Source organism: Pipistrellus kuhlii, unplaced genomic scaffold (assembly GCF_014108245.1).
Source record: "Pipistrellus kuhlii isolate mPipKuh1 unplaced genomic scaffold, mPipKuh1.p scaffold_m20_p_68, whole genome shotgun sequence".
Lineage (NCBI taxonomy): Eukaryota > Metazoa > Chordata > Mammalia > Chiroptera > Vespertilionidae > Pipistrellus > Pipistrellus kuhlii.
Window position 1 is genome coordinate 218,848 of NW_023425571.1, and position 24,191 is coordinate 243,038.

Below are 24,191 nucleotides of genomic sequence, written 5' to 3' on the forward strand. Positions count from 1 at the left end.
TAAGGGGCGGGGGCTCCGGGGCTGTGAACAGATTTGCCCGCGGGGCTCGCTCTCATTAGCATAGAGGGCGTGGCTTGGGCGGTGCAGGACGCCCAGGTGGACAGATCCGCCCAATGGGCCAGCCGAGGGGCGGGACTTGGCAGAAAAGGAACAGGTGAGCGGGTATCAGCGCCCAGGGGTGAAGCACACCCCATCGCCTCTCCCCCGGGGTGGAGAACACCGTTAGGAGTGGTGAGAGGTTTGATCAGGTCAGGAACGGGTTTGCAACTCGATAGCGGCCGGGATCCCGCCGTGCGTGGGGCGGGTGTGCAGGTGTGGACGGTTTTGTGAAGAAAACGCCCGGCAGACCACAGGTTCTTTTTATTGGCACCGGCCGGGCTGGGCTGCCCCAGAGGGTGCCCCTGACGCCGAGCCCGTTGGAGGAGGCGCTAACGGTGACGCTGGCGATCGGAGGGGTTCAGGCTGGGAAGCTACCCGGAGCCGGCCAGGCAGCCAGCAGCTCCTCAATGTCAGCTTCCCTCCCGCACTCCCACGGGCACCTGCGGGGCTGCTGGAGGGGCAGCTAGGCCGGGGTGGGGCGGGGCTCGGGCGCTCGGGGTTGCAGTGTCCAGTACTGGCCCCGCAGGCGGGCATGGGTTTCCAGGAAGCCCTGGCTGAACTCCAGCTCCGCCTGGCTGCCCTCCGACTCCCAGTAGAGCGCTTGCTGCCCGCGGAACGTCGTCGTTTTCAGGCTGTGGATGTCCCGGATCTGGGAGGAGGGGCAGCCGGACAGGCAGGGCACAAATGAAAACCAGCCGGCATTCAGGCAGCCCTCGCTGCACAAAGACCTACGCTCAGGTCACATTTAACCCTCACCCCAGCCCTCTGAGGCAGGCACGATCACCCACCCCAGCACAGGCTCAGAGGCTCAGTGGGGTGCCTGAGCCCATGCCACTCCCTCCCCTCCACCCCTCACAGTGAGGGACAGGGCCCAGGTCTGCTCTGTTCCAGGTCAGGCCGCCTCATCCGAGGAGCTGATACTGGGCAGAGGACATCCTCCCAAATGCACGAACCTCGAGGGGAGGCCTGCCCTCCTGGCAAAGTCGTGCCAAGCTCTAGGGCTCTGCCTCAGCCCTGGGCTAAGGGCTGTCCACATGGGAAGGGCCTTTTCTATTTCTTTCTCGAGGGGCGCCATCGGCGTTTGCTGGTGAGGACGTGGAGGAAGCTTTCTCCCATTCCTTCACTGAGTTTGGAAGGTTTTGGTCTGAAGTAGACTCGGGGGGTCCTCTAACCCAGCACCCCAGTCCTCGCCCCCAGGGATAGCTGCCCAGCTCATAGCCAGAGCCAGCCGTTCCTGTCGCCCGCATGGGGCCTCACCGAGATGTAGCTGCCCTCAGCTGCCTCGGTGCCCGAGTCAGCGGCCAGGGCGTGGATGGCGATGCGGGCCCATGGAGCCACGTCGATGAAGATGCGGCAGCCCCCCACGCTCCTCCCGTCCGAACTCGCCGGGGGGCTGGCGATCTCTCCCCGGGGGCCAAAGAGCTGCGTGTCACATTCTGTGGGGGAAAGGGGGACTGGGTGTGGCCCAGTGTGCAGGAGCCCCCGAAACCCCACTGCCAGAGGCCAGGGGCCAGCGCAGCTCACAGCTGGTGAGCAGGAAGGGGCACAGGGGGCACTGAGGCCAAGGCCTGGACACCCCGGCAGAAGCCCCCACTGAACCCCACCCCCCACTGTGGGACCCCAGGCCGAGGCTTTACACGCTTTAACATGGAGGGGAGGAGGGCAAACACAGGGCAGAGCGGTTTCGGGACTCAGCACAGTCAAACGTGCAAACGTGCTGAACGCCGAGCCTGGCACCAGGACGGACTCCCGCTGCAGGGCCTCCTGCCGGCACCCTGGGGCCTCCCCGGGCGGCGCCTGCATGTGGGCGGCTTGGCAGTGAGGAGCGGCGAGAGGGGAGGAGGACAGTCGCCCGGGGACACTGAGCGTGGAGGGCAGGGAGGCCCCTCAGGTCTCTGGAGGAAGACGTCTCTGGCGCCCCTCTTCTCACCAGGGCCTGGTGAGAGGGGGCGGGAGGGCGGGCGGAAACCTCTGGGACCGGCTAGGGAAGGGCCTTCAGCCAGCGGGGGCTGCTGGAAGGGGCCAGCCTGACACGGACGGGAACACACAGCTCCGGGATGAGGCGTGTGCACAGGGCCTGGCAGGGAGGGGGCCCTAGAGGGTCTTGCAGGGCCCGAGGGCCAGCACATTGGGGCTGTGGGGGCTGAGGGACCGGGTGAAGGTGTGGCTGGAGCCCCATCTGCCCATCTCGCTGAAGGGTCACATCCTGAGACTCATGCTGACCACTCAGCAGGCTGGCCCTGGCCACACAGGGGGGGAGGTGGGCGTGTCCAGGAAGGTGCGGCTCGTCTGCCTTGCCTGCCACCGCGCTGCTGGCAGCAGCACAGCCCAGCCAGCCGCTGGGCGGGCGGGTGGGGGGGGTGAGGGGGTGGGGGGGGGTGAGGGGTGGGGGGGTGGGGGGGGGGAGGCGGGGTTAGGGTTAGGGTTAGGGTTAGGTGCCTGCCTACCTCTGTGCGAGGCCCTGGGGGCCGGCCGGCTGGAGTAGCGCAGCACCACGCCGCCCTGCTGCCGCCCTCGGCGCTGCGTCACCACCAGGGTGTTGGCCTTGGAACTGAAGGTCAGGCCGGACAGCTTCCTGCACGCCTTCCTCCACATGAGCCTGCCCCAGAGCAGCAGCATGTCCCCTGGAAGCGGCGGGCGGTGAGGCCGGCTCCCCGTTCCCCCATCTCCCCTGCCCCCGTCCAGGCTGGCAGCAGTCCCTGGGGCGCACGGCCCTCGGGGCCTGGACCCACCGGCGCTGCAGTTGAGGGAGCTCTCCAGGACTTGGAGGGTCAGCACCTCCCCCAGGGGCCGCCCGATGGCCACTGCGCAGTCAGCCTGCCCCGCGCCTCGCAGGTCGATGGCTCCCGTGGGCTGGAGGTGCTGCCGGCCACAGGGACCTGCACAGGGGGCAGGAGGCAGAGCTGCTGGGGGCATTCCCAGGCAGGGCTGGGTGTTCCCTGCGGGAAGGAGGCTGGGGTGTGGGGGAGGGGGATGGCTGCTGCCCCCCTAGGCCCAGCTGGAAGCCCCCTCGGGTGAGGGGGTGGCTGCAGGGGCCGATGTCACCGTCGGGGCGCAGAGCCATTCGGGATGCTCCGGGAGGCGGGCCGTGTGGAAAGGGGTCCCGGCTGTGCACCCTCTGCACCCCTCCTGCAGCCGCGGCCCAGACAGCAAGGCGGGAGGGACGTACCGGGCCCCCGAGGGCTGTCCTGGGAGAGGAGGCGGGCCCGGGGCTGGGGCTCCTCGGGGGAAGCCGCGGCAGGGCCAGCCGTGGTCGGTCCTGGCGCGGTGGCTTCCTCGCGGGGCGCCAGGCTGGGCGTCCCCGGCCCCGCGCAGGGCCCGGCCCAGCAGCCCCGCACGGTGGCGGGCTTGGGCAGGTGCTGGCAGAAGTGGGTGGGCACAGGCCCCTGGGCCTCTGGTCCCAGGCAGGTGTCGCGCCTGCGCTGGACGCCGTCCCCGCAGGAGGCGGAGCACTGCAGGGAGAGGGGACGAGGACAGGGGGCGGGGCCAGGCATGACCAGTCTTCGCACAGCACAGGGAGCCGTGCGGGGTCACGGAGCAAGAGCAGGGATTCAAGCTCACGTCCCCACCTGCCACCCTCGAGGCCGCTTTGCGTCTCTAGACCCTAGAGCCGGATCAGGAGACATGGCTGCCCCCTTCCCCCAGCCCCACCCCCATCTGTCCCTGCAGCCGTCCGCCCTGCCCTCCTCCCTGGCCGATGCTCTGGCCCTTCTGACGGGCTGGAGGCAGCTCTCCGCTTTGCCTCTTCTCTACACCATGAGTGAGCCCTGGAGGCCCAGCCCTGTTTCCCGCTGTCTGGCGAGGTGCTGGGCCGGGGTGGCACCTGCCTGTCTGGGGCATGGAGTTGCCTGCCCCTCGCCTTCCTGCGTCTGCGGCCTCGGGCTCTGAGGCCCGCTGCCCTCCACGCCTCCAGCCTGCTGTCTTCCTCCCTAGGGGCCCGGTCGCCCCGCCATCCCCCCCCCCTGCCTGCTCTCCGTCCCTTTCGGGGCGTCGCAGTGAGGATGGTCCCAGGGTCCCCCCGTGAGGACCTCACCGGACGCACGCCCGCCCCAGTGCAGCCTTACCTGCGTCCAGGGGCTGAGGCGCCACTGGTAAGCGCAGTCGGCGGCGACGCAGGGGATGCTGGCCCGCGGCCGCGCCAGAGCCGCACAGGCCACGCCGTCCACCTCCGTGTCCCGGCCGCGGTCCAGCTGCACGCAGGCTATGGCGCGGGGGGCGGTGCCGAGGCCACAGCTGGCTGAGCACGGGCCCTGGGACATGACTTTCCACCTGCAGGAGAGACGCCCCGGATGGCACGGCCAGGACAGGGCCCCGGCCCCAGTGGGGGGCGTGCAGGAGGCAGCTGATGGATGTTCCTCACCCTCTCTCTCTCCCTCTCCTTCTCCCTCTCCAAACAATCAATAAAAGCATATCTTAAAAAAGAGTAAGCAGCCGAAACCAGTTTGGCTCAGTGGATAGAGCATCGGCCTGCAGACTGAAGGGTCCGGGGTTTGATTTCGGTCAAGGGCATGTACCTTGGTTGAGGGCACATCCTCAGTGGGGGAGAGGAGTGCAGGAGGCAGCTGATTGATGTTTCTCATCAGTGTTTCTAACTCTCTATCCCTCTCTTCTTCTCTGTAAAAAAATCAATAAATATATTAAAAAAAAAAAAAAAAAGCAGATCCGAAACCGGTTTGCTCAGTGAAGAGAGCGTCAGTCTGCGGACTGAAAGGTCCCAGGCACTACAAGGGCAGCCACTAAACCTGCCCCTTTCTGTACGACACGGGAAAGCACCACGTTAAAATGCACAGGTCCGCCCGGCCGCGGGCTCGGGTTGAGCCTCGATCTATGAACCAGGAGGTGAGGGTTCGATTCCAGGTCAGGGCACAGGCCGGGGTTGCGGGTTGATCCCCAGTGCGGAGCGTGCAGGAGGCAGCCGATCAATGATTCTCTCTCATCACCGATGTTTCTCTCGCTCCCCTCCCTTCCTCTCTACAATGAATAAAAGTGTATTTAAAACAAAGTAAAATGCACAAGTGTGATGAGGAACCACGGGACTGTGGACGAGGTGGCGAGTGTGTGCTCTTCCCGGACCCCCCCAAGCCCCCCGCCCCAGCCTGAGCACCCTCTGCCCTCTGTGACTGTGGTGCTCAGCTCCCACTGGGACACCTCAGGCTCCACCCATCTGCCTCCCCCACCCGCCTGTGCACGGCTGGTCGCCATCTCTGGCGCCTGGCGCAGCCTGCCAGGTGATCCCGCCTTCTGAGGACTGCGTCCTGAGCCACGGAGCCATCCCTCGTCCCCATGGCCCCTGGCTGGCGCCTGCACCCCCGGAGCTCAGGTCGCCGGCTGGACCCCCAGGGCTGCTGACCTGGGTGGGCAGGGCTCCGGGCTGCAGGCCTCCTGCTGCTCTGGCCGAGGCAGGCCCTGGCACTGGGTGTCCGGCAGGATCTCCTGGTCCTCGTCCTGCCCGTGGGCCCGGGCACAATACAGGATCCTCCGCGCCACCCCACCCCCACAGCTCACGCTGCAGGCCGCCAGCTTGTACCGCCACCTGGGGCAGAGCGGAGTCAGGGGAGGACCCGAGCAGCCCGGGGCCCCTCCTTTCCCCACCAGGCAGGGCCTGCAGAAGCACGCTCCCTGGAGGGTCACCCGACGTCTGTACCGAGGGGCTGGCACCGCGGACAGAACGTCAGAAGAACCCATTTTACAGAAGGGGAAGAGGAGGACAGAAACAGATGTGTCCAAAGGCGGGGGGGGGGGGAGGGAGGGGCTGCTAAGATGTCTGTGTCCAAAGGGAGTCCCAGCCTCTCCACCTGGACAGCCTCCCGCTGCCGTGGCCACGTGGCGCAGTGACCACCTGTCATGGCCGTCCCGTCTGTCTGACTTATCGCCCGCGGCCCGTGCCCAGCCTCTGCTCAGGAGGCAGAGGTGCCGACTGTCGGGCTCACCGCTGGGACCTCTGGTGCCACAGCAGTGCCAGGCGCAGCGGGTGCTCAGGAAGGAGCAGGCGGTGACCAAATGAACCGCCCCCCACGGGTGCCCACAGTGCCCCGGACCCATGCATGCACTTTACCCACGGCCCCACGGAGCCCCCCGGACCACCCGCCTCCTTGGGAAGGGCCACCTGGCGGGGCAGGGCTCCGGGCTGCACAACCCGAGGCAGCCGGGCCGGGGCGCTGGCCAGCACCGAGTGAGGCCGGGGGACGGAGCATCCACAGTCCAGCCTCACCCAGACAGAGCGTCCACGGTCCGTCCAGCCTTACCCAGGGCATGGCCAGCGGCACCTGCCCCTCCCACCCCGCAGGTCACAGGGCATGGCGCCCAGGCGCGGGCCTCCCACCGGCGGGAGGAAAGGCCGGAGCTCCGCAGCCCAGGCAGGAGGGGAGCAAGCTGCTGCCCCGCGCAGTCTGCCCCCACTCACCGAGCCGGGCACGGGGCCGCCTGGCAGACCTCCCGCCGGCCCCCCGGCTTGCCCGCCGGGTCACACAGCTCCTCCTGGACAGGTGTGCCCAGGGCGGCGTCCACGCACACAAAGCCCAGCTCCGTCTGGCCTGAGGAAGGAAGAGGGGCCCGGGAGGAGGCTCCGCCAGACCACAGGAGCCAGCTCTCGGGAGAGCTCGAGCCGAGGCTGGCTCTGCCACCGACCAGCTGTGACCTTGGACAGAGGACCCGGCCTCTCTGAGCCTTAGGGTTCTCATGTACCGATGGCTAACTTGCGGGGTAGGTATGCAGACTTCTGAGGGGAGTTACAAAGTGCCCGGCACATAGTAGGTTTACTGACAGGCGGTGTGAGAACCGCTCTACAAACACCCCTTCCTGTGTTCATCCTGGACACACCGGAAACTTCCTCCAAAGAAATCTGGCTCCGTTCTGAGCAAGCGGAGGTTGTGCTGAGCGCTGAGGTGGTACTGAGCAATGAGGTGGTACTGAGTGCTGAGGTGGTACTGAGCACCCAGGTGTGCTGAGCGCCAAGATTGCACTGAGCGCCCAGATGGCACTGAGCACTGAGGTGGTACTGAGCACTGAGGTTGTACTGAGTGAGCACTGAGGTGGTACTGAGCACTGAAGTGGTACTAAGCGCAGAGGTGGTACTGAGCACCAAGGTTGCACTGAGCACCCAGGTGCCATTGAGCTCTGATGTTGTACTGAGTGAGCACTGAGGTGGTACTGAGCGCCAAGGTGGTACTGAGCACCGAGGTTGTGCTGAGCGGGTGAGAGCTGATGGGCTCAGTGTATCTCTATTTGTTCTGCTTTGGCACCAGGAGCTCGGAGCTAACTGTGGGGCCGTCTCTCCCAGCCTTTCTGGACCTGAAGAAACCGGCTCTCGTGCCGATATGTTTACGATCTTCTCTATCTCTTGGACAATCACTGAACTCTTGCAGGCTGTCTGCACTTTGCCCAATCTCCTTGTACACTGGCACCTTCTCGCGTGGCTGGAATTTTCTGGATCCCCCAAATGCGTTTTAGAACTAAGCCAGATGTGGGCAGGCAAGAGCTAGCGAATGAGCGTGGGCGCTCAGGGGCCTCACCTCTGCCGCAGGAGACGGAGCAGGGCCCCGCCAGGGGCGTCCACACGTGGGCAGCACGAGCCCCCAGCCCGGGGCCGCCCGGTGCGCGTGCAGCCTCCTCCCCCCGAGGCGGGGGCTCCCGCTGCAGGGGGCAAGCACCAAGCTGGCGGGTCTGGGCACCCCACCTGTGCCCTCCACGCCCACCTGCCCCGATCCCTCAGGAGGAAGAATGGTCACCAGCACCCAGGGCTGTCCTCCCCGCCCCCTGCTGACCCTCCCCAGGGAGACTTGCTTCCAGGCCCCCAGCGCTGCCGATGCCCCCACACCCGCCTGGGCCTCTGCATCCGCGTGAGGGCACTGTGGGCGGGGCTGAGTGAGTGGATGTGCAGCCACAGGCCTGCAGCCCCCAGTGCAGTGAGCGGCCCCCAGTGCAGTGAGCGGCCCCCAGTGCAGTGAGCAGCCCTCAGTGCAGTGAGTGGCCCCCAGTGCAGTGAGCAGCCCCCAGTGCAGTGAGCAGCTCCCAGTGCAGTGAGCAGCCCCCAGTGCAGTGAGCGGCCCCCAATGCAGTGAGCAGTCCCCAGTCGCAGTGAGCGGCCCCCAGCCTCAGTGAGCGGCCCCCAGTACAGTGAGTGGTCCCCAGAGCAGTGAGCGGCCCCCAGTGCAGTGAGCGGCCCTCAGTGCAGTGAGCAGCCCCCAGCCGCAGGGAGCAGCCCCCAGTGCAGTGAGAAGCCCCCAGTGCAGTGAGCGGCCCCCAATGCAATGAGCGGCCCCCAATGCAGTGAGCAGTCCCCAGTCGCAGTGAGCAGCCCCCAGTGCAGTGAGCAGCCCCCAGCTGCAGTGAGCGGCCCCCAGCTGCAGCGAGCAGCCCCCAGTGCAGTGAGCAGCCCCCAGTGCAGTGAGCGGCCCCCAGTGCAGTGAGCAGCCCTCAGTGCAGTGAGCGGCCACCAGTGCAGTGAGCGGCCCCCAGTGAGCGGCCCCCAGCTGCAGCGAGCAGCCCCCAGTGCAGTGAGCAGCCCCCAGCCCCGGTGAGCAGCCCCCAGTGCAGTGAGCAGCCCCCAGTGCAGTGAGCAGCCCCCAGCCCCGGTGAGCGGCCCCCAGTGCAGTGAGCAGCCCCCAGTGCAGTGAGCAGCCCCCAGTGCAGTGAGCAGCCCTCAGTGCAGCGAGCGGCCCCCAGTGCAGTGAGCAGCCCCCAGTGCAGTGAGCAGCCCCCAGCCCCGGTGAGCAGCCCCCAGTGCAGTGAACGGCCCCCAGTGCAGTGAGCGGCCCCCAGCTGCAGTGAGCAGCCCCCAGTGCAGTGAGCAGCCCCCAGCCCCGGTGAGCGGCCCCCAGTGCAGTGAGCAGCCACCAGTGCAGTGAGCGGCCCCCAGTGCAGTGAGCGGCCCCCAGCTGCAGTGAGCGGCCCCCAGCCCCGGTGAGCAGCCCCCAGTGCAGTGAGCGGCCCCCAGTGCAGTGAGCGGCCCCCAGCCCCGGTGAGCGGCCCCCAGTGCAGTGAGCGGCCCCCAGTGCAGTGAGCGGCCCCCAGTGCAGTGAGCGGCCCCCAATGCAGTGAGCAGCCCCCAGTGCAGTGAGCGGCCCCCAATGCAGTGAGCGGCCCCCAGTGCAGTGAGCGGCCCCCAGTGCAGTGAGCGGCCCCCAGTGCAGTGAGCGGCCCCCAGTGCAGTGAGCGGCCCCCAGTGCAGTGAATGGCCCCCAGTGCAGTGAGCGGCCCCCAGCTGCAGTGAGCGGCCCCCAGTGCAGTGAGCGGCCCCCAGCTGCAGTGAGCGGCCCCCAGCTGCAGTGAGTAGCCCCCAGTGCAGTGAGCAGCCCCCAGCCCCGGTGAGCGGCCCGCAGTGCAGTGAGCAGCCACCAGTGCAGTGAGCGGCCCCCAGTGCAGTGAGCGGCCCCCAGCTGCAGTGAGCGGCCCCCAGCCCCGGTGAGCAGCCCCCAGTGCAGTGAGCGGCCCCCAGTGCAGTGAGCGGCCCCCAGCCCCGGTGAGCAGCCCCCAGTGCAGTGAGCGGCCCCCAGTGCAGTGAGCGGCCAGAGCTGCCAGCGGACTGGGCTGGCCAGCACCTCTGTGTGACCGCAGCAGCACAGCCTCGAGCCCCGGACGCCGGTGTGCAGCACCCTAACAGCCGGGCCCCTCAGCCGGCTTGCCCGGGAAGGGGCTTCCCCGGGGGCCGGGCTCCGGCAGGCGGCCCCGCAGGTCAGCCTCTCACTCTGGCCGGGAGGCCAGCGGTGACCAGGGCTCCCATCTCCCAGCCCGACGAGCACCCAGAGCCCAGGACACTCACCGGGCCCCCGCCCGGAGGACAGGCCCCCTCCGCACAGGGCTCCAGGGCAGCCGGCGTCTGGTCTGCGGGGCAGGGCCCGGCGGTCACAGGCGCCTCCGGGCCGTCTGCCCCCCGCACACACGTGGCATTCGGCGCGGCCAGGTCCGCGCCACAGGCCGCTGAGCACGCGTCCGGCACCCCCGACCTGGCGGCACAGGACAGACTCGGGCCCCGCCCTGCCATCGGCTGTGGCGCAGCCTGGCCACCGGGCAGGGAGGACCTGACCCCAAATCCCAAAAACCCAAAGAGGGCCCCACAAAGGAGCAACCCGGCCTCTCCCTGAGGGCCGGCCGCCGGCTGCAGGCACTGCGCTGGGCACCGGGCGGACACAGCGGGCGAAGGGGCCTCTGCCAGGCAATCCCCTGCTCCACTGCCCAGCGGTGTCGGCTGCACCGGGTCAGGGAAGGGAAACATGTCAGAGTCCCTGCTCCGAGGCAGCGCAGCCTGGGGTTGTGGGGGAGGGTGGGGAGGCGGGACCAGGCTCGGCAGGAAGAGGGGTCCTCGCTGTGTCTGCTGTGGACGCGGGAGGGGAAACGGACCCCGGCCACACGTGGGTCACATGACCCGGGGACAGGGACAGAACGGGGCCCTGGGTACCCAGCCGGTTAGCAGCAAATCAGAATGAGGCCGCTGCCAGCTGGACAGGGCAGTAAGGACAGCGATGAGAAGTGGCATTTATGGCTTTGCTTTCACTTGAGCCTCACGGCCCCGCCCGAGCCGGGCCCTGGGGCTCAGAGAGGGGGGCCCAGGTCTCTGGGGCGGGGATATCTGGAGTTGGCACTCCTACCTAAGTCTGGGCCGCCACTGCCTGTTACCCGGAGGGCGGCGCCTGGCTAGGGGCCTTGGGAAGGAGGCATTGAGAGGGACGAGCTCAGCGCAGGGACAGGGGGAACCTGCCCCGCCCCGCTCACCTGGGGGGGCAGGGCCGGGAGCGGCAGGTTTCCACCACCGCGGGCTTCGGGGCCAGCGCTCCGCACCGGGCAGCGGGCAGCGTCCGCAGGCGGGGGCCCTGGGCCTGCAGGCAGCGCACCGCCCGCTCCCGCAGGCCTGTCCCGCAGGAGGCGCTGCAGGGGCCGAAGTCTCCGGCGGCCCAGCTGAGCAAGAGAGGCAGAGTAGGGCCCTGCTGGTTCCGGGTTGGCTCAGGGGCGGAAGGGAGGCAGGGCAGGCAGATCTGTCCAGCTGACTCTCTGCCCGGGGCTGGGCTGGGCCTGTGTCCCTTCAGGGGCCCAGACAGCACAGGGACAGCCAGCCCCCCGCCCAGCTCTCCAGGCCCCCACCTGCACTGAGTCTGAGGACTCCTGCACCAGGAGGGACCGCCTTGCCTCTAGCGTCACGCTCCCACCAACCACACCTGCCTGGGCCCCCGACAGCGACGGGCATGGCCGGGTACTTCCCGTCAGCGCTCCGTGGCTGCCTCTGACAGGTGCACCCGGGCGGTCCCCGACGCCGGTCTGCCTGCGGCTCAGCGTCCTCTCCCGCAGCCCTCCCAGGGGGCCTCCAGGGCCACGCGAGAGCACGCACAGAAGCCCCCCGCCCCGCCCAGGCGGCACTCACTACGGGGGGCAGGGCCCGGGGGTGCAGGGCTCCGGCCAGGCTGCCGGCTGTGGGCTCCCTGCACACTGGGCGGCCTCCGCCCGCTGGTTGCTGGCCGGGTCCAGACAGCTGTAGGTCACCCACCGCAGGCCTGGCAGGAGAGCAGGGGGCTAGGCCACCTCTAGGCGGGGGGCAAGCCAGGCTGGGGCCCCCCTGCCCCGGGCCTCACCTGCCCCACAGCTCACCGAGCAGGCCCCCCGCGCGGCGGCCCACGCCCAGGCCCGCCGCGTCGGCTGGAAGTAGGTGAAGGTGATGCTGGGGCGGGTGGCGTTGCCATACTCGTCGCCGTAGCGCCGGTACACCTGCAGGAGGCGGCGCACGGGCTTCACCCAAGGGCTCCCTGGCGGCCGCTGCCACCGCCACCTCCCGGGAGGCCCTACATCCTCCCGCTCAGCAAGCAGCCACTGAGGTGCCCACGCCAGGGTCTGGGGACGGCACAGTGGGGACCTGTCCCGGCCTCCAGGAGCTCAGAGGGTGAGGTGGTGACAGAATCCTGAAGTGCCTGGTGGGGGAGCACAGCAGCCTCAAAGGGGTCGCAGGCTCTGGGTGGAGCAGGGGTGGGCATGGAGCAGAGGCGGGAGACAGGGCCTCCGACAGTGGGGAGCCAGCACGGCCTGGGGTGAGGTCAGAAGAGATGAGACCAAGGGGGCGGCTGGAAGGGGCGAGTCTCTCCAACAGGCTTTCCCCCAGGCGGCAGGGCTGCGATCCCATCCATGGCGAGGGGGGGGGGGGGGGGGGGGGGGAGCCGGAGGCCTCAGGTCTCAGCCCTGGCCAGACCGCCTCCCCCCACCACCTCCCGCTCCTCCACCTGCGGGCCCAGACCTGACTGCGGAGCCCTCAGCCCCCGGGATGCCCAGGAGGAAGCCCAGGCTCCTCCCACGGCCAGGAAGCCCCTGGAGGTCTGCCCTGCCCTCTAGCCTTCCTGCCTGGGGGTCCCCTTCCTCCAGCCCCCTCACCACCCCTCCTGTGAGACACTGCCCGCGTGGCCGGCCGGGGCACCAGCTCCTCCGGGCCCAGCCCCGCGCCCCCCAGGTCACCTGGATCTCCACGTCGTCCTGGGTGGGCCCCGGGATGGAGAGCTCCTCCAGGCGGGGCAGCCGGTCCTCGGTGAGCCTCACCCTGTACTCGATGCGGTGGTCCTCCAGCGGGGAGGGGAGGCTGGTGCTGGGCGAGATGCTGAAATTCCCCGCCACCACGTAGCGCCCCCGGATCCTCACAGCTGGGGGTTAGGGGGTGTCAGCACATAGTGCCCTCCCCCACCCAGGAGAGCACCACCCTCTCAGGGAAGAGGCCCTGGCTTAGGAAAGGCCAATAGGAGCCGTCTCCGTGGCCACACCTGGGACGGCCTCCTCCGGGTCCCAGCCCAGGAGCGGCCCCTGACATCCCTACAGGCCCCCTCGAGGCTCACAGGGGGCTGTCCCAGGCTTCCTCGCAATGGCAACTCCGCGTCTCCCCCAGAACCCGGGGAGCACCGGGCCTGCTCCCACCACGCACCCCCACGCAAGCTCTGCAGCAGGTTCAGGAGCTCAGGGACCCTGTAGGCCCCCAATCGGGTTCAAAGGTCAGGTGCGGGCTCCGCTGGACACAGAGCCCAGGGAGACGGGAGTGAGGAGCTGGCCTCCGCACTCACCCAGGTGAGTGAAGAGCGGCCGGTGGTTGGTGACCTGCACGCCGGTCAGGCCGGGGGTCAGCGTCAGGAACGTGACGTACTCTGGGAGGGAGGGAGCGAGGGCTGAGCCACCGCCCGCACCGCAGGCGACGAGGGGGCGGGCGTCGGTGCCAGGCACACACTCAGCAGCGCCAGCCCCTGTGACGCCACCTCAGGTAGGCACGCCTCAGGGGGCAGCCCGGCCGGTGGGGGCCACCTGGGGGGGCTGCCCTGGTGGGGGCGGGGATGGATCCTGCCAGAGGGAGTTGGGGTCCCGTCCTCCACTGACCCGTGAGCAGTGGCTTTGCAGACCGCCTGACCTCTCTATGAACATCAGGGCCAGGGGCCCCGGGACAGTCCCCAACGGGCCTCCGTGGCAGGAGGCCAGCCCCCAGCGGACTCCCAGCCGGCAGAGGGCGGCGGAGGCTGTGGCCGCTAGGAGGCTCCAGGCAGAGCCAGCGTGGGGGTCCCCTCCAGCCTGCCCCAGCCTGGGCAGGGGCGCCGAGGCTCTGGCCGCAGGGGCTTCTGGGGGGGGGGGGGGCGGCCCTACCTCGGGCTCTTCCGCCCTCGAAGGAGCCGCTGTGCGGGCTGCAGGTGCTGTTGTCGCCGCCGCACACCCGGCACACGTCAGGCACCCGCCCGGAGTCCAGCCGGCCGTCACAGCCGAAGGTCTGTGCAGGGGGCGGAGGGGAGTTCGGGCTGCAGCCCGGGCTCCGAGTCACATGACAGGGGCCGCACACAGAGCACCTGAGGCCCCTCGGGAGACGAGCTTACGTGGCTCGCCCCAGATCCAGCCCAGCTCCCAGCCCTGCTGACCCCGAGGTCAGCCGTGCCCCCTCCTCACCCCCAGACCGTGCTGCTTCAGGGCGGCCTCGCCGGGACAGGCCTGGGGCCGCAGGGGAGGGAGGGGCGCCCGCTGCCCGCACCGCCTACCCTGCAGCGGCCCAGCACGCACAGGCTGAGGGCCCCGTCCCGCCGCGGGCCGTGGGGCACACAGCGGGTGCCATCCCGGAAACCGTCCCCGCGCCTCATGAGGAAGCTCTCGCCAGCGGCCCGGCAGGTGTGCCTGCACAGAGCGTCCCCTGGGAAGGCAGAGGGGCAGGAACACTGGCGCAGGGGCGGGGTGGGGCGGGGCAGGGGCAGGGGCGGGGCAGTGGGGGGGCAAGGAGGGCGACCACCCGGGAAGCAGGCTCCCAGGGCCCAGCCGGGACGCTCCCGCCCGCCCGCTGGCTGAGGCACAGCCTGTGCTGCTGCCACTGCCGGAGCCTCCCGCCCGCTCCGCTCCCCGCAGCCCCGGGCGCACCTTGGCTGTGAGGCACGGCTGGGCCCCAGCGGTAGGAGGTGGCATTGCCTGGGGAGAGGCCCAGAGGCCGCCCCTCGGTCTCCGCACACTGCTCGGCCATGAACGCCAGCTGGGTGTTCTCGCAGGCCTGCGGACAGGGCAGGGCCAGGCCCCAGGTCAGGGGCCAGGGTTGGGGACAGGGCAGGGGCCAGGGCTGGGACCCTTGCACCTGGCGACAGCGAGGACCCTGAGGGTGAGGGCCTATGGAGGATCTGAGCCTGGCTTCTGGCTGCACCTGTTCCCGCTCGGTAATGGGGGTGGCAGGAGCCTGTCTCTGCTGATGGGGAATTCCAGAGCCCGTGTGGGGACGGGGCAGAGGGAAGCGGGCAGAGAACACCGCCAGGCCCAGGCCCCGAAGCTCAGGTCAGGGCTGGGCTCTTCACGGCACCGCCTGGAGGCGGGCGTCAGGGCAGGCCCAGCGAGGCTCCACCAAGAGCCTGCGGGAGGCGTCGGAGAGAAAGGTTCCAGTGGGCCGGCTGGGGGAGGGCACCGGCTGGGGGAGGGCACCGGCTGGGGGAGGGCACCGGCTGGGGGAGGGGACCGGCTGGGGGAGGGCACCGGCTGGGGGAGGGGACCGGCTGGGGGAGGGCACCGGCTGGGGGAGGGCACCGGCTGGGGGAGGGGACCGGCTGGGGGAGGGCACCGGCTGGGGGAGGGGACCGGCTGGGGGAGGGCACCGGCTGGGGGAGGGCACCGGCTGGCGGAGGGGACAGGCTAACAGAGGGGACCGGCTGGCGGAGGGGACCGGCTGGGGGAGGGCACCGGCTGGGGGAGGGGACCGGCTGGGGGAGGGGACCGGCTGGGGGAGGGCACCGGCTGGGGGAGGGGACCGGCTGGGGGAGGGGACCGGCTGGAGGAGGGCACCGGCTGGGGGAGGGGACCGGCTGGAGGAGGGCACCGGCTGGGGGAGGGCACCGGCTGGGGGAGGGCACCGGCTGGGGGAGGGGACCGGCTGGGGGAGGGCACCGGCTGGGGGAGGGCATCGGCTGGGGGAGGGGACCGGCTGGGGGAGGGCACCGGCTGGGGGAGGGCACCAGCTGGGGGAGGGCACCGGCTGGCGGAGGGGACAGGCTGACAGAGGGGACCGCTGAGCGGGACGCGGCCCTTGGCTGCCCGAACACCCCCTCCCCCACCCCAGGCCAGGCGAGGGCTCCCTGCAGGTCCGGCCCCAGTGGCCGCCGGGAGAGGAAGAGGGCAGCTCTCACACATGCAAACCCGCTTCACACCACTGTGATGGCCGTGACCAACACAGGGGCCGTCCGCCCTGGCCAGTGGCTCCGGGAGGAGCACCATTCCACACCCCGCAAGGTGGCGGGGTGATTCCCCTCAGGGCACAGGCCTAGGTTTCCGGTTCAATTCAACCCCCCCCCCCCAGCCCTGCCCGGGAAGCCGCCCACCTGGGTGTTGCACATCTCGGCCTGGAGGTCCACACCGGTGCAAGCATGCCCCCCAAAGGCAGGTCTGAAACAGAGGGGAGAGGTGACCCCCAGACCCCCAACAGGGCAAGCGCAGCCCCCTCCCACGCCCCTCCTCTCCTTCCCTCCCTCCTCCCCTTCCACCTCCTCCCACCCCCTCCCACCCCCTTCCATCCTGCACCTGGGGTTGTTGCACTGCCGCCTCCTGGTGACCACGCCTCCTCCGCAGGAGCGGGAGCAAGGACTGGGGGGACCCCAAGCTGACCAGTGCCCGTGCACTGGCCCCGTGGGGGCCAGCTCCGCCAGGCTGCGGCAGTGACCCTTGGAACACCACTGCAAGGAACGACAGCCATCTCCGTCCCCGCGGGCACCCTCACCCCCACCCCACAGGCACCCCCACGGTACCACCCCCACCCCCACCCACCTACACTCCCACTCCCACGGGCATCGCACTCATAGGCGTCACCCCCATCCCCACGGGCACCAAGGACAGTTCCAGGGCCCTCGCCCTGGCTCACTGTGTCCTCCTGCCGCAGGAATAAGAGCTGCCAGGCTGCAGGGGGCCTGCACACCCACACTCACGCACGCTCCCACACTCCGCACCCCTACACTCCGCACTGACCTTCTGCAGGCCGCACTCGGTGCCGTCCAGCATCGGGAGGAGGAGGCGGCTGCAGCTGCTGTGGTCCAGGGGGTCGGTGTGGCAGGAGAGCGCCCGGCAGGCATCCTGAGGAGACAGGTGCCAGCACAGGCCCGGGCCCGTCAGGTCCGGCCCAGCCTCCCTGCCTCCCGCTGCGGGCACTGACAGCCACACCCGTGGCCCTGGCAGCGGGAGGGGGGCTGACGTGTCCGTCAGGACCAGGGACAGTGCCCACGTCCTTCGTGTGGCCGTGAAAATGTTTCCATTTCATTTAACTTCGGAAGAAAATCACAAACTCCCAGGTCAGAGACGATGTCCTGGCGTGTCACGTGACCAGGATTTGTGCCTGCACCGCTCAGACACGCTCTCAGTGTTTCCTGTGGAGGAGGCGCCGAGGCCTGTGCCTGGGCCCATGGCCCTCGGCGCAGTGGGGAGGAAGTCTGTCTGGGGAGACCGCCCTGCACCCGCCTCCTGCCACCGGCTCCGCCTCTGGGGCTCGGCGGGACCCCCTCCGGCCGGCCCTCCAGTCCACCGGGCTGGCGGCTGGTGCCTGCCTACTTACGACCACGTCCACGGGCTCGGGGCCCTGCCAGGCCGGCTCTACCCACTGGTGGGCCCAGTCACAACCACAATGAGGAGTCCCTGCCCCCAAATTACGACCGGCTGGTGCAGGGCGCCCACGGCGCACACCAGGCCTGAGCCGGCGGAGGGAGCTGCAGGGAGCCCCCGGGGGGAGGTGGGGGAGGCTGTGGGCAGGGAGCCCCTGAAAGGAGACTGGGCACAGCACCTGCCACTCACCGTGTCCTCCGGGGCGAAGGTGCAGGCCACGGCGGAGGGGCCGAAGGCCACGCGGCACTGCTGGTCCGCGCCGTAGTACAGACCAGGGTGGGCCTGGGGAGGGCGCCTCGCGGGCCCGGACTGCGGGCCCGGCTGGTCCCACACGCAGCGCGCCCGTCCTGCGCTGTGACAAGACCCCGCTCAGGCCCCGGGTGGGGTGAGGAGGGGGGGGCTCGGGTGGGGGCATAGCTCTCAGCCCCTGCTCCCCACCAGCAGCGGAGGCGAGGCCGGGACAAGGCTCAGCTCTGAGAGCAGTAGAGGCTGGGCGGGGGCAGAGGGGGCAGGGGGAGGGGCAGGAGCAGAGGGGGAGGCAGGGGGAGCGGAGGGAGGGGGGCAGGGGGAGGATCAGGAGCATGGGAGGCAGGTGGAAGTTGGACTCAGGGAGGGGAGGGAAGGGGATGGGGAGGTGGGTGCGTGCTGGGACAGGGGCGATGAGGGAGAAGTCGGCACAGGAACGGGTGGCATGGAGGGGTGGGTGCAGGGGGCGGCGGAGGATGGCGGGATGTGCTACCTGAGCAGGTGCAGCAGCTGCCGGCGGCTGCAGGGGGACCACGCGAGGCCCCCTCGGGTGGGGGCGGAGCCGTCGGTCCCCATCACGTGGCCGCTGGGCCCGCACCCGCTCCCACTCCCAGGGGCTCCGTCGTGCTCCAGGCCCAAGCTGCGAGGAGGCAGAAGGGGGGCGCTGAGAGCGGCCTGGGGGGCGGGAGGGGCCCCTCCCCCAGGGGGCCCTCGGCCCTGTCACCAGCTAATCAGGAGGTGAGCGAGTCCCGTGGCCGCCCTGCCTCAGTGTCCCGCCCACGCCTGCCCGGGCCGGTTGGTGAGCACCAGAGGCCGTAGAGAACCAGTCGGCGGTGCTCGAGTCCGGGAGGAGATGGCGTTCTGGGTCGGGGCTGGCTCTGTCACCTGCAGACTGTGCGTGTGACGATTCAGTACTGTCTGGGCGTGCGGCCCTGAGCAGCCCTCCCTCTCCCAGCTTTTCAAGGCCTTTCCCTCCAAACAAGAGGCGGGGACGGTGATGGGGAAGGAGCAGGGGAAGATGCAGAACTGCTGGGGGGGGGGGGGGAGTACCAGTTCCAGCCCTTTGGGGGCCTGGGCCGCCCACAGAGATGGGGATGGGGGGTTCACAGAAGCCTTCAGAGGGGCTAAAGGGGGGCAGGTGAGCAAGGAAGATAGAGAATAGAGACTCATCTTTTTTTTTAAAATATATTTTTTTATTGATTTTTACAGAGAGGAAGGGAGAGGGATAGTTAGAAACATCGATGAGAGAGAAACATCGATCAGCTGCCTCCTGCACACCCCCCACTGGGGATGTGCCCGCAGCCAAGGTACATGCCCTTGGCCGGAATCGAACCTGGGACCTTTCAGTCCCCAGGCCGACGCTCTGTCCACTGAGCCACACCGGTCAGAGCTAGAGACTCATCTTTTACCGAAGGAGTCTCAGTGCTACCTGGGCTTCACAGCGAGGGAGCCTTCCTTTCCTAACCGAAGGACTGGAAGTCACAGGGAAAGACCCACTGCCCAGGTCGGTGAGGTGGGAGGAGCAGAGATCTGCCCACAGATGCCAAGCAGGTCACCCTGGAAACCACCTGAGCACCCGCAGGGCTAGTTACGTAAGTGATGGCGCACACCAAGGCATTTAAAAGGCCTGGAGCCCTGACCGGTGTGGCTCAGTGGATAGAGCGTCGGCCTGTGGACTCAAGGGTCCCGGGTTCGTTTCCGGTCAAGGGCATGCACCAAGGTGCACACCCCCAGTAGGGGGTGTGCAAGAGGCGGCTGATTGATGTTTCTCTCTCATCGATGTTTCTGACTTTCTATCCCCCTCTCTTCTTTGTAAAAAATCAATAAAATATATATTTTTAAAATAATAATATAAAATAAAATAAAATAAAATAAAATAAAATAAAATAAAATAAAATAAAAGACCTGGGAGCCCTAGCCGGTGTTGCTCAGTGGCTAGAGCGCTGGCCTGCAGACTCAAGGGTCCCAGGTTTGATGCTGGTCAAGGGCATGTACCTTACAGGCACATCCCCAGGAGGGGGTGTGTAGGAGGCAGCTGATCAATGTTTCTCATGGATGTTTCTAACTCTCTATCCCTTTCTCTTCCTCTCTGTAAGAAATCAATAAAGTATATTAAAAAAATAAAAAATAAATAAAAAATAAAAGGCCTGGAGGAAGGTGAGGGAGAAATGTGTAGTTGCATAAAAAGCAGAGAACAGCTGTTCCGGTGGCTCCACAGGTAGGTGCGAAGGCTTTGGGTTCGATTCCCGGTCCGGGCACACACTAGGCTGCAGGTCCAGCCCCAGTTGAAGTGTGTACAGGAGGCAACCCATCGGCGCTTCTCTCTCACATCAATGTTTCTCTCTGTCTCTCTCTCTCTCTGCCTTCCTCTCTGTCTAAAAAAGCAATAAGAATATATCTTCAGGCGCGGATTAAAGAAGAGAAGCAGGTAACAAATCAATAAGCAGTATAATCCTAATTTTGCAAATAGAAAACTGTGTGTAAATTAAAGACTGAAGTGGAATATCAGCTATGAGCAGATGCTCTCTGTGCGGTGGGAGGTGGGCTAATTTTTGCGGCTTAGTTTTTCTTTACCTGAATTTCCTATAAACCTCAGTTTCTAATTGCTGAGTTTATTTTGCTTGTGTTTTTTAAATTTCCTTTAGTTGTTCAGTAATCATGAAGTATCACATTTCCCAGCCCTTGCCCCCCTCCCTGGTCCACGGGGCAAAGGCACAGGCTCCTTCCCGCGTCCGGGGCCCTGCCAGCCCCGCCTCCCCTCCTGGGCCCGGTCAGCCCCTTGGCCTGAGCGTGGGGCCGCGTACCTGTGCCCGATCTCGTGGGCAATGGTGACGCCCAGGTCGAAGCCAGTGTCCTCAGTGATGAGGCAGCTCCAGGAGGCCGAGCAGGCGCCCCCCAGCTGGGTGACCCCCCGAACCTGCCGGTTGCCATCAGGCAGCTCCAGGTCAAACCTCGGGAACGGAAGAGAGACACGTGGGGCCCAGCGCCTCTGCACACCAGCTGGGGTGCCCGCCCTCCCGCCCGGCCTGCGGGAGCGGCCCCCAGGGGCGGCCTGCGGGAGCGGCTACCTGGTGACGTAGAGGACCAGGTCCGCGGCCCCCGGGGGGCTGACTGTCCGGCTCCACGCACAGACGCTCAACAGCGATGCCGTGATGTTGGCTGTGACCTGAGGGGCGTCCTGGGGAGCAGCAGGGGAGCCCCCATTTACTGGACCCACCGGGCAGGCACCTCAGCCCTCCACACCCTGTCTCTGTCCGCGGCTCAGGGGCGGGCCTGCTGGGCACCGGGCAGGTGGCACCCAGGCGCCGGGGGCCAGGAGAGGGTGGGGAGGTCAGAGGGGGATGGGGAGGACAGAGAGGGGGTGGGGAGGGAGAAGGAGGGGAGGACAGGGAGGGGGAGGGGAGGACAGGGAGGGGGATGGGAGGACAGGGAGGGAGCGGGGAGGACAGGGAGGGAGCGGGGAGGGAGAAGGAGGGGAGGACAGGGAGGGGGAGGGGAGGACAGGGAGGGGGAGGGGAGGACAGGGAGGAGGAGGGGAGGACAGGGAGGGGGAGGGGAGGACAGGGAGGGGGTGACGAGGACAGGGAGGAGGAGGGGAGGACAGGGAGGGAGCGGGGGGGACAGGGAGGGGGTGACGAGGACAGGGAGGAAAAGGGGAGGACAGGGAAGGAGCGGGGGGGACAGGGAGGGGGTGACGAGGACAGGGAGGAGGAGGGGAGGACAGGGAGGGGGCGGGGGGGACAGGGAGGGGGTGACGAGGACAGGGAGGAAAAGGGGAGGACAGGGAGGGGGAGGGGAGGACAGGGAGGAGGAGGGGAGGACAGGGAGGGAGCAGGGAGGACAGGGAGGGGGCGAGGGGGGGACAGGGAGGGGGCAGGAGGGGACAGGGAGGGGGTGAAGAGGACAGGGACGCCGGGCCAGCACCCACCTGGGGTCGAGTCAGGATGACCATTTTCACCAGGTGCACCCGGAACTGGGCCCCCAGGGACGGGTCCCTGAGCAGTTCCGCCGCCTGTGGAGGGGCAGACAGACGGAGAGTCCGCGCGGGCGGGGGAGCCGGCCCCAGGGACGGGCTGGAGAGGGTGCTCCTCAGCGTGTGGGTGGGGGCACCCGGGGTGCCGGGCCTTGGGCTCGGAGGCAGCCAGGGAGGCAGCCGGCCGGGATCGGGACCCCCACCCCACCCCCACGCTCATCGCTCAGGAAGAACCACTGACGCAGAGCAGAAAACTAGAAACAACGGGATTCGGGAAATTGCCACCCGTCTAGATTTGTACCGGATTTGCACCAGAGTGCAGTTCAGATCTCACACCAGCGACGAGCCGGCCGCGGCCACGCCACAGCCCGGCCTGGGACCGTGCCGAGGCTCCGAGGACCTGCGGGCACGTGGCCCCGCGCCCGGCCGCCCGAGCACGCACCATGTTGAGGTTGGTCAGCACGTAGCGCTCCGTGTCCTCCTGGTGAGCCTGGTGCACGTCGGGGCCCACGGCCACCAGCAGCTCCAGGTGCAGGACGGCCCCCTCGGCGGCGTGTCTCCGGGGGCCTGGCAGGGGGGGCAGGCGGGCTGAGATGGAAGGTTCTAGAAAGCCGGTGGCTTGTGGCGTTAACCGCCTGATTCGCGGTCCTGACAGCGCTCCCGGCGCCCACGGGCAGGCCTCGCTGTCACCTGTGCTCCTGGGCTTGGAGTCCTGCCTCTGGCACCTGCACTTCGGGAGTGGGCAGGCCCGGCCCCAGCTTCCTCACCGGAGGGGGCATGAGAGCACCTGCCTGCTGGGCTGGTGACGGCCCTGTGCCTCCCCTCACAGCCCCGCCGGCCTCCTGGGGCCGCCCTGGCCCCCGACCCCCACGAACAGGCTGAGGACGGGTGTCCTCTGACCCCTCGGGGCTGAGCGGTCCCGGGCTCTCGCGTCGCGGGTGCTGTGACGGCCAGAGCCGTGGCGCCCGGGCAGCCGCAGGAGAGAAGCTGCTGGGCCAGGACAGGGGGAGGGCGGGCGGAGCCGAAGGGCTGAGGTCCCACAGCGACCGCACGTTTCGGGGCCTGGGGAGCAGCGTGGGGCCCGGGGAGGAGCCGGTGTACGGCGTTAGTGTCCTTTTGGTCCCCCCAAAACCCCACACGGACAGGGTCACCAAGCAGAGCCCAGGACACAGCCCCACGGTCCTCCAGAGCCAGGGGTCTCCCCAATGCCCCCCCCCACCCCCAGCGACCCCAGGCCCCTGTCTGTGTGTCTCTGACCACAATGGGACACCCCGAACTCTCTCCCATGACCACTGGCCCCCGGCCTCCGGTCCCCACCAGGCTTTGGATCAAAGTCACAGGGGCCCTCCTCGGGCAGGAGCAGGCCCCGGAGGGCCCAGGGAGGGGGAGGCTGCGGCCGGGAAGGGCCAGTGCCTGCCCTGCTCTCACAGAAGCATAAATATTTACATCCACGGCCAGAGGCCGCGGGTTCCGGGAAGTCGGGCAGCTCCGGGAGGCCCAGGAGAGAGGGGCAGCCAATGAGTGGCTGTGCCCAGACACTGCGCAGAGCCCGGGGTCAGAGCCCGCTCCGCCAGAGCGCCCAGACCAGCTTCTGTGGCTTCACAGGAAGTAACGAAGCTCATTAGCGGGCCAGGCTGCGCCTCCGCCTCCTCCAGCGGGGCCCCCAAACCCAGCCCCCCAACTCAACATAGATACCAAAACCCCAGCCCCCAACTCAATGGAGACACCAAAACCCCAGACCCCAACTCAATGGAGACACCAAAACCCCAGCCCCCAACTCAATGGAGACACCAAACCCCAGCCCCCAACTCAATGGAGACACCAAAACCCCAGCGCCCCCTCCCCCCCCCGAATATGAGATACCAACTATCCTCCCCCCCAAATAGAGAGACACCTGGGAGCGCCCTCGCCAGGGCAGCGCCAGGACGAGTACCTGGGAAGGCAGCATCAGGGCCTGAGGAGGAAGTCACCTCTGGGGGCTGGGAAGCCTGGAGCAGTCCCTGCAGGAGAGGAAGGACGGTGAGGGGAGGGAGACCCCAGGGAGCAGGCGGGGCCAAGGCAAGATCGAGGGAGGGGACCTGGGCACGAGTGTCCCCTCCTTCTCCAGGGAGCACCTGCCATCCCAGCTCCACCCAGCGCGAGCCCCGAAGCTGAAGGAGCACCCCACTCTGCCAAGGCAGCCACCTCCTCCCCGGGCCCTGCCCCTTCACCTGGACACCGGGGAGGCCCCCGCCACCCAGGAGGAGGCACGCAGAGGCGAGGACTCCCCATGCGCAGGGCCCCGGAGGGAGAAGCTGCCGCATCCTCAGCAAAGCCAGCTGCCAGAGACGTGGGATCTGGGCAACAACGTGGGATCTGGTCGGGGAGGAATGTGACAGACCCGCTGGGTGCTGGGCGGGGCCATCAGGCTGTTGACTCTGGGGAGCGTCCTCCCAGGGCAGGGGCCATGGGGGCCGGTCCAGGGCTCCTCCTGCTGCAACCTGGGCCTGGGTCAGAGCCCCCCCCCCGGCCCTGCCCCTGGGGTGGCGCTGGCCCCAGGTGCCCAGACCCGAGAGGAAGCACTGGCCCAGGGGTCTGCGCTGTGGCCAGGACAGCGGGCAGGCTCCCACCAGCCTCTCTCCTCGGCTCACACCCTCCTCTCCATGGCCTGGCCCTCTCCCCTCCCTCCCTCCCTCACCCGGGGCATACTCAGGCCCCGCAAACACTGCTCTCTCTGCCTCCTCCAGCTGCTGCCTGGGGGCCCGCACAGACGGACAGTCCCAGAGCCTGGCAGTGGCATCAGAGACCCGGCCGTCCACACCTGCCCGGCCACTACTCCGAGGCTGTT

The 24,191-nt window shown here is 68.3% G+C and overlaps 1 protein-coding gene across 1 annotated transcript; it reads right to left on the reverse strand.

The window, feature by feature from the left end:
• Positions 1–73: 73 nt before the first annotated feature.
• ADAMTS13 (ADAM metallopeptidase with thrombospondin type 1 motif 13) lies at positions 74–23,933 on the reverse strand. The gene is made up of 29 exons (XM_045575165.1): positions 23,575–23,933; positions 23,298–23,364; positions 21,807–21,931; positions 21,320–21,403; positions 20,460–20,569; positions 20,196–20,342; positions 17,885–18,031; positions 17,335–17,497; positions 16,519–16,623; positions 16,078–16,229; positions 15,879–15,942; positions 14,443–14,569; positions 14,073–14,221; positions 13,690–13,810; positions 13,122–13,202; positions 12,529–12,710; positions 11,661–11,793; positions 11,453–11,582; positions 10,810–10,992; positions 9,860–10,043; positions 7,611–7,731; positions 6,503–6,632; positions 5,450–5,632; positions 4,164–4,368; positions 3,269–3,551; positions 2,832–2,978; positions 2,547–2,723; positions 1,357–1,535; positions 74–748 (listed from the first exon to the last, which is right to left on the reverse strand). The coding sequence occupies exons 1-29, from the start codon at positions 23,665–23,667 to the stop codon at positions 563–565; spliced, it is 4,158 nt and encodes a 1,385-aa protein (XP_045431121.1). The 5' UTR covers positions 23,668–23,933; the 3' UTR covers positions 74–562.
• Between the last annotated feature and the right edge of the window lie 258 nt (positions 23,934–24,191).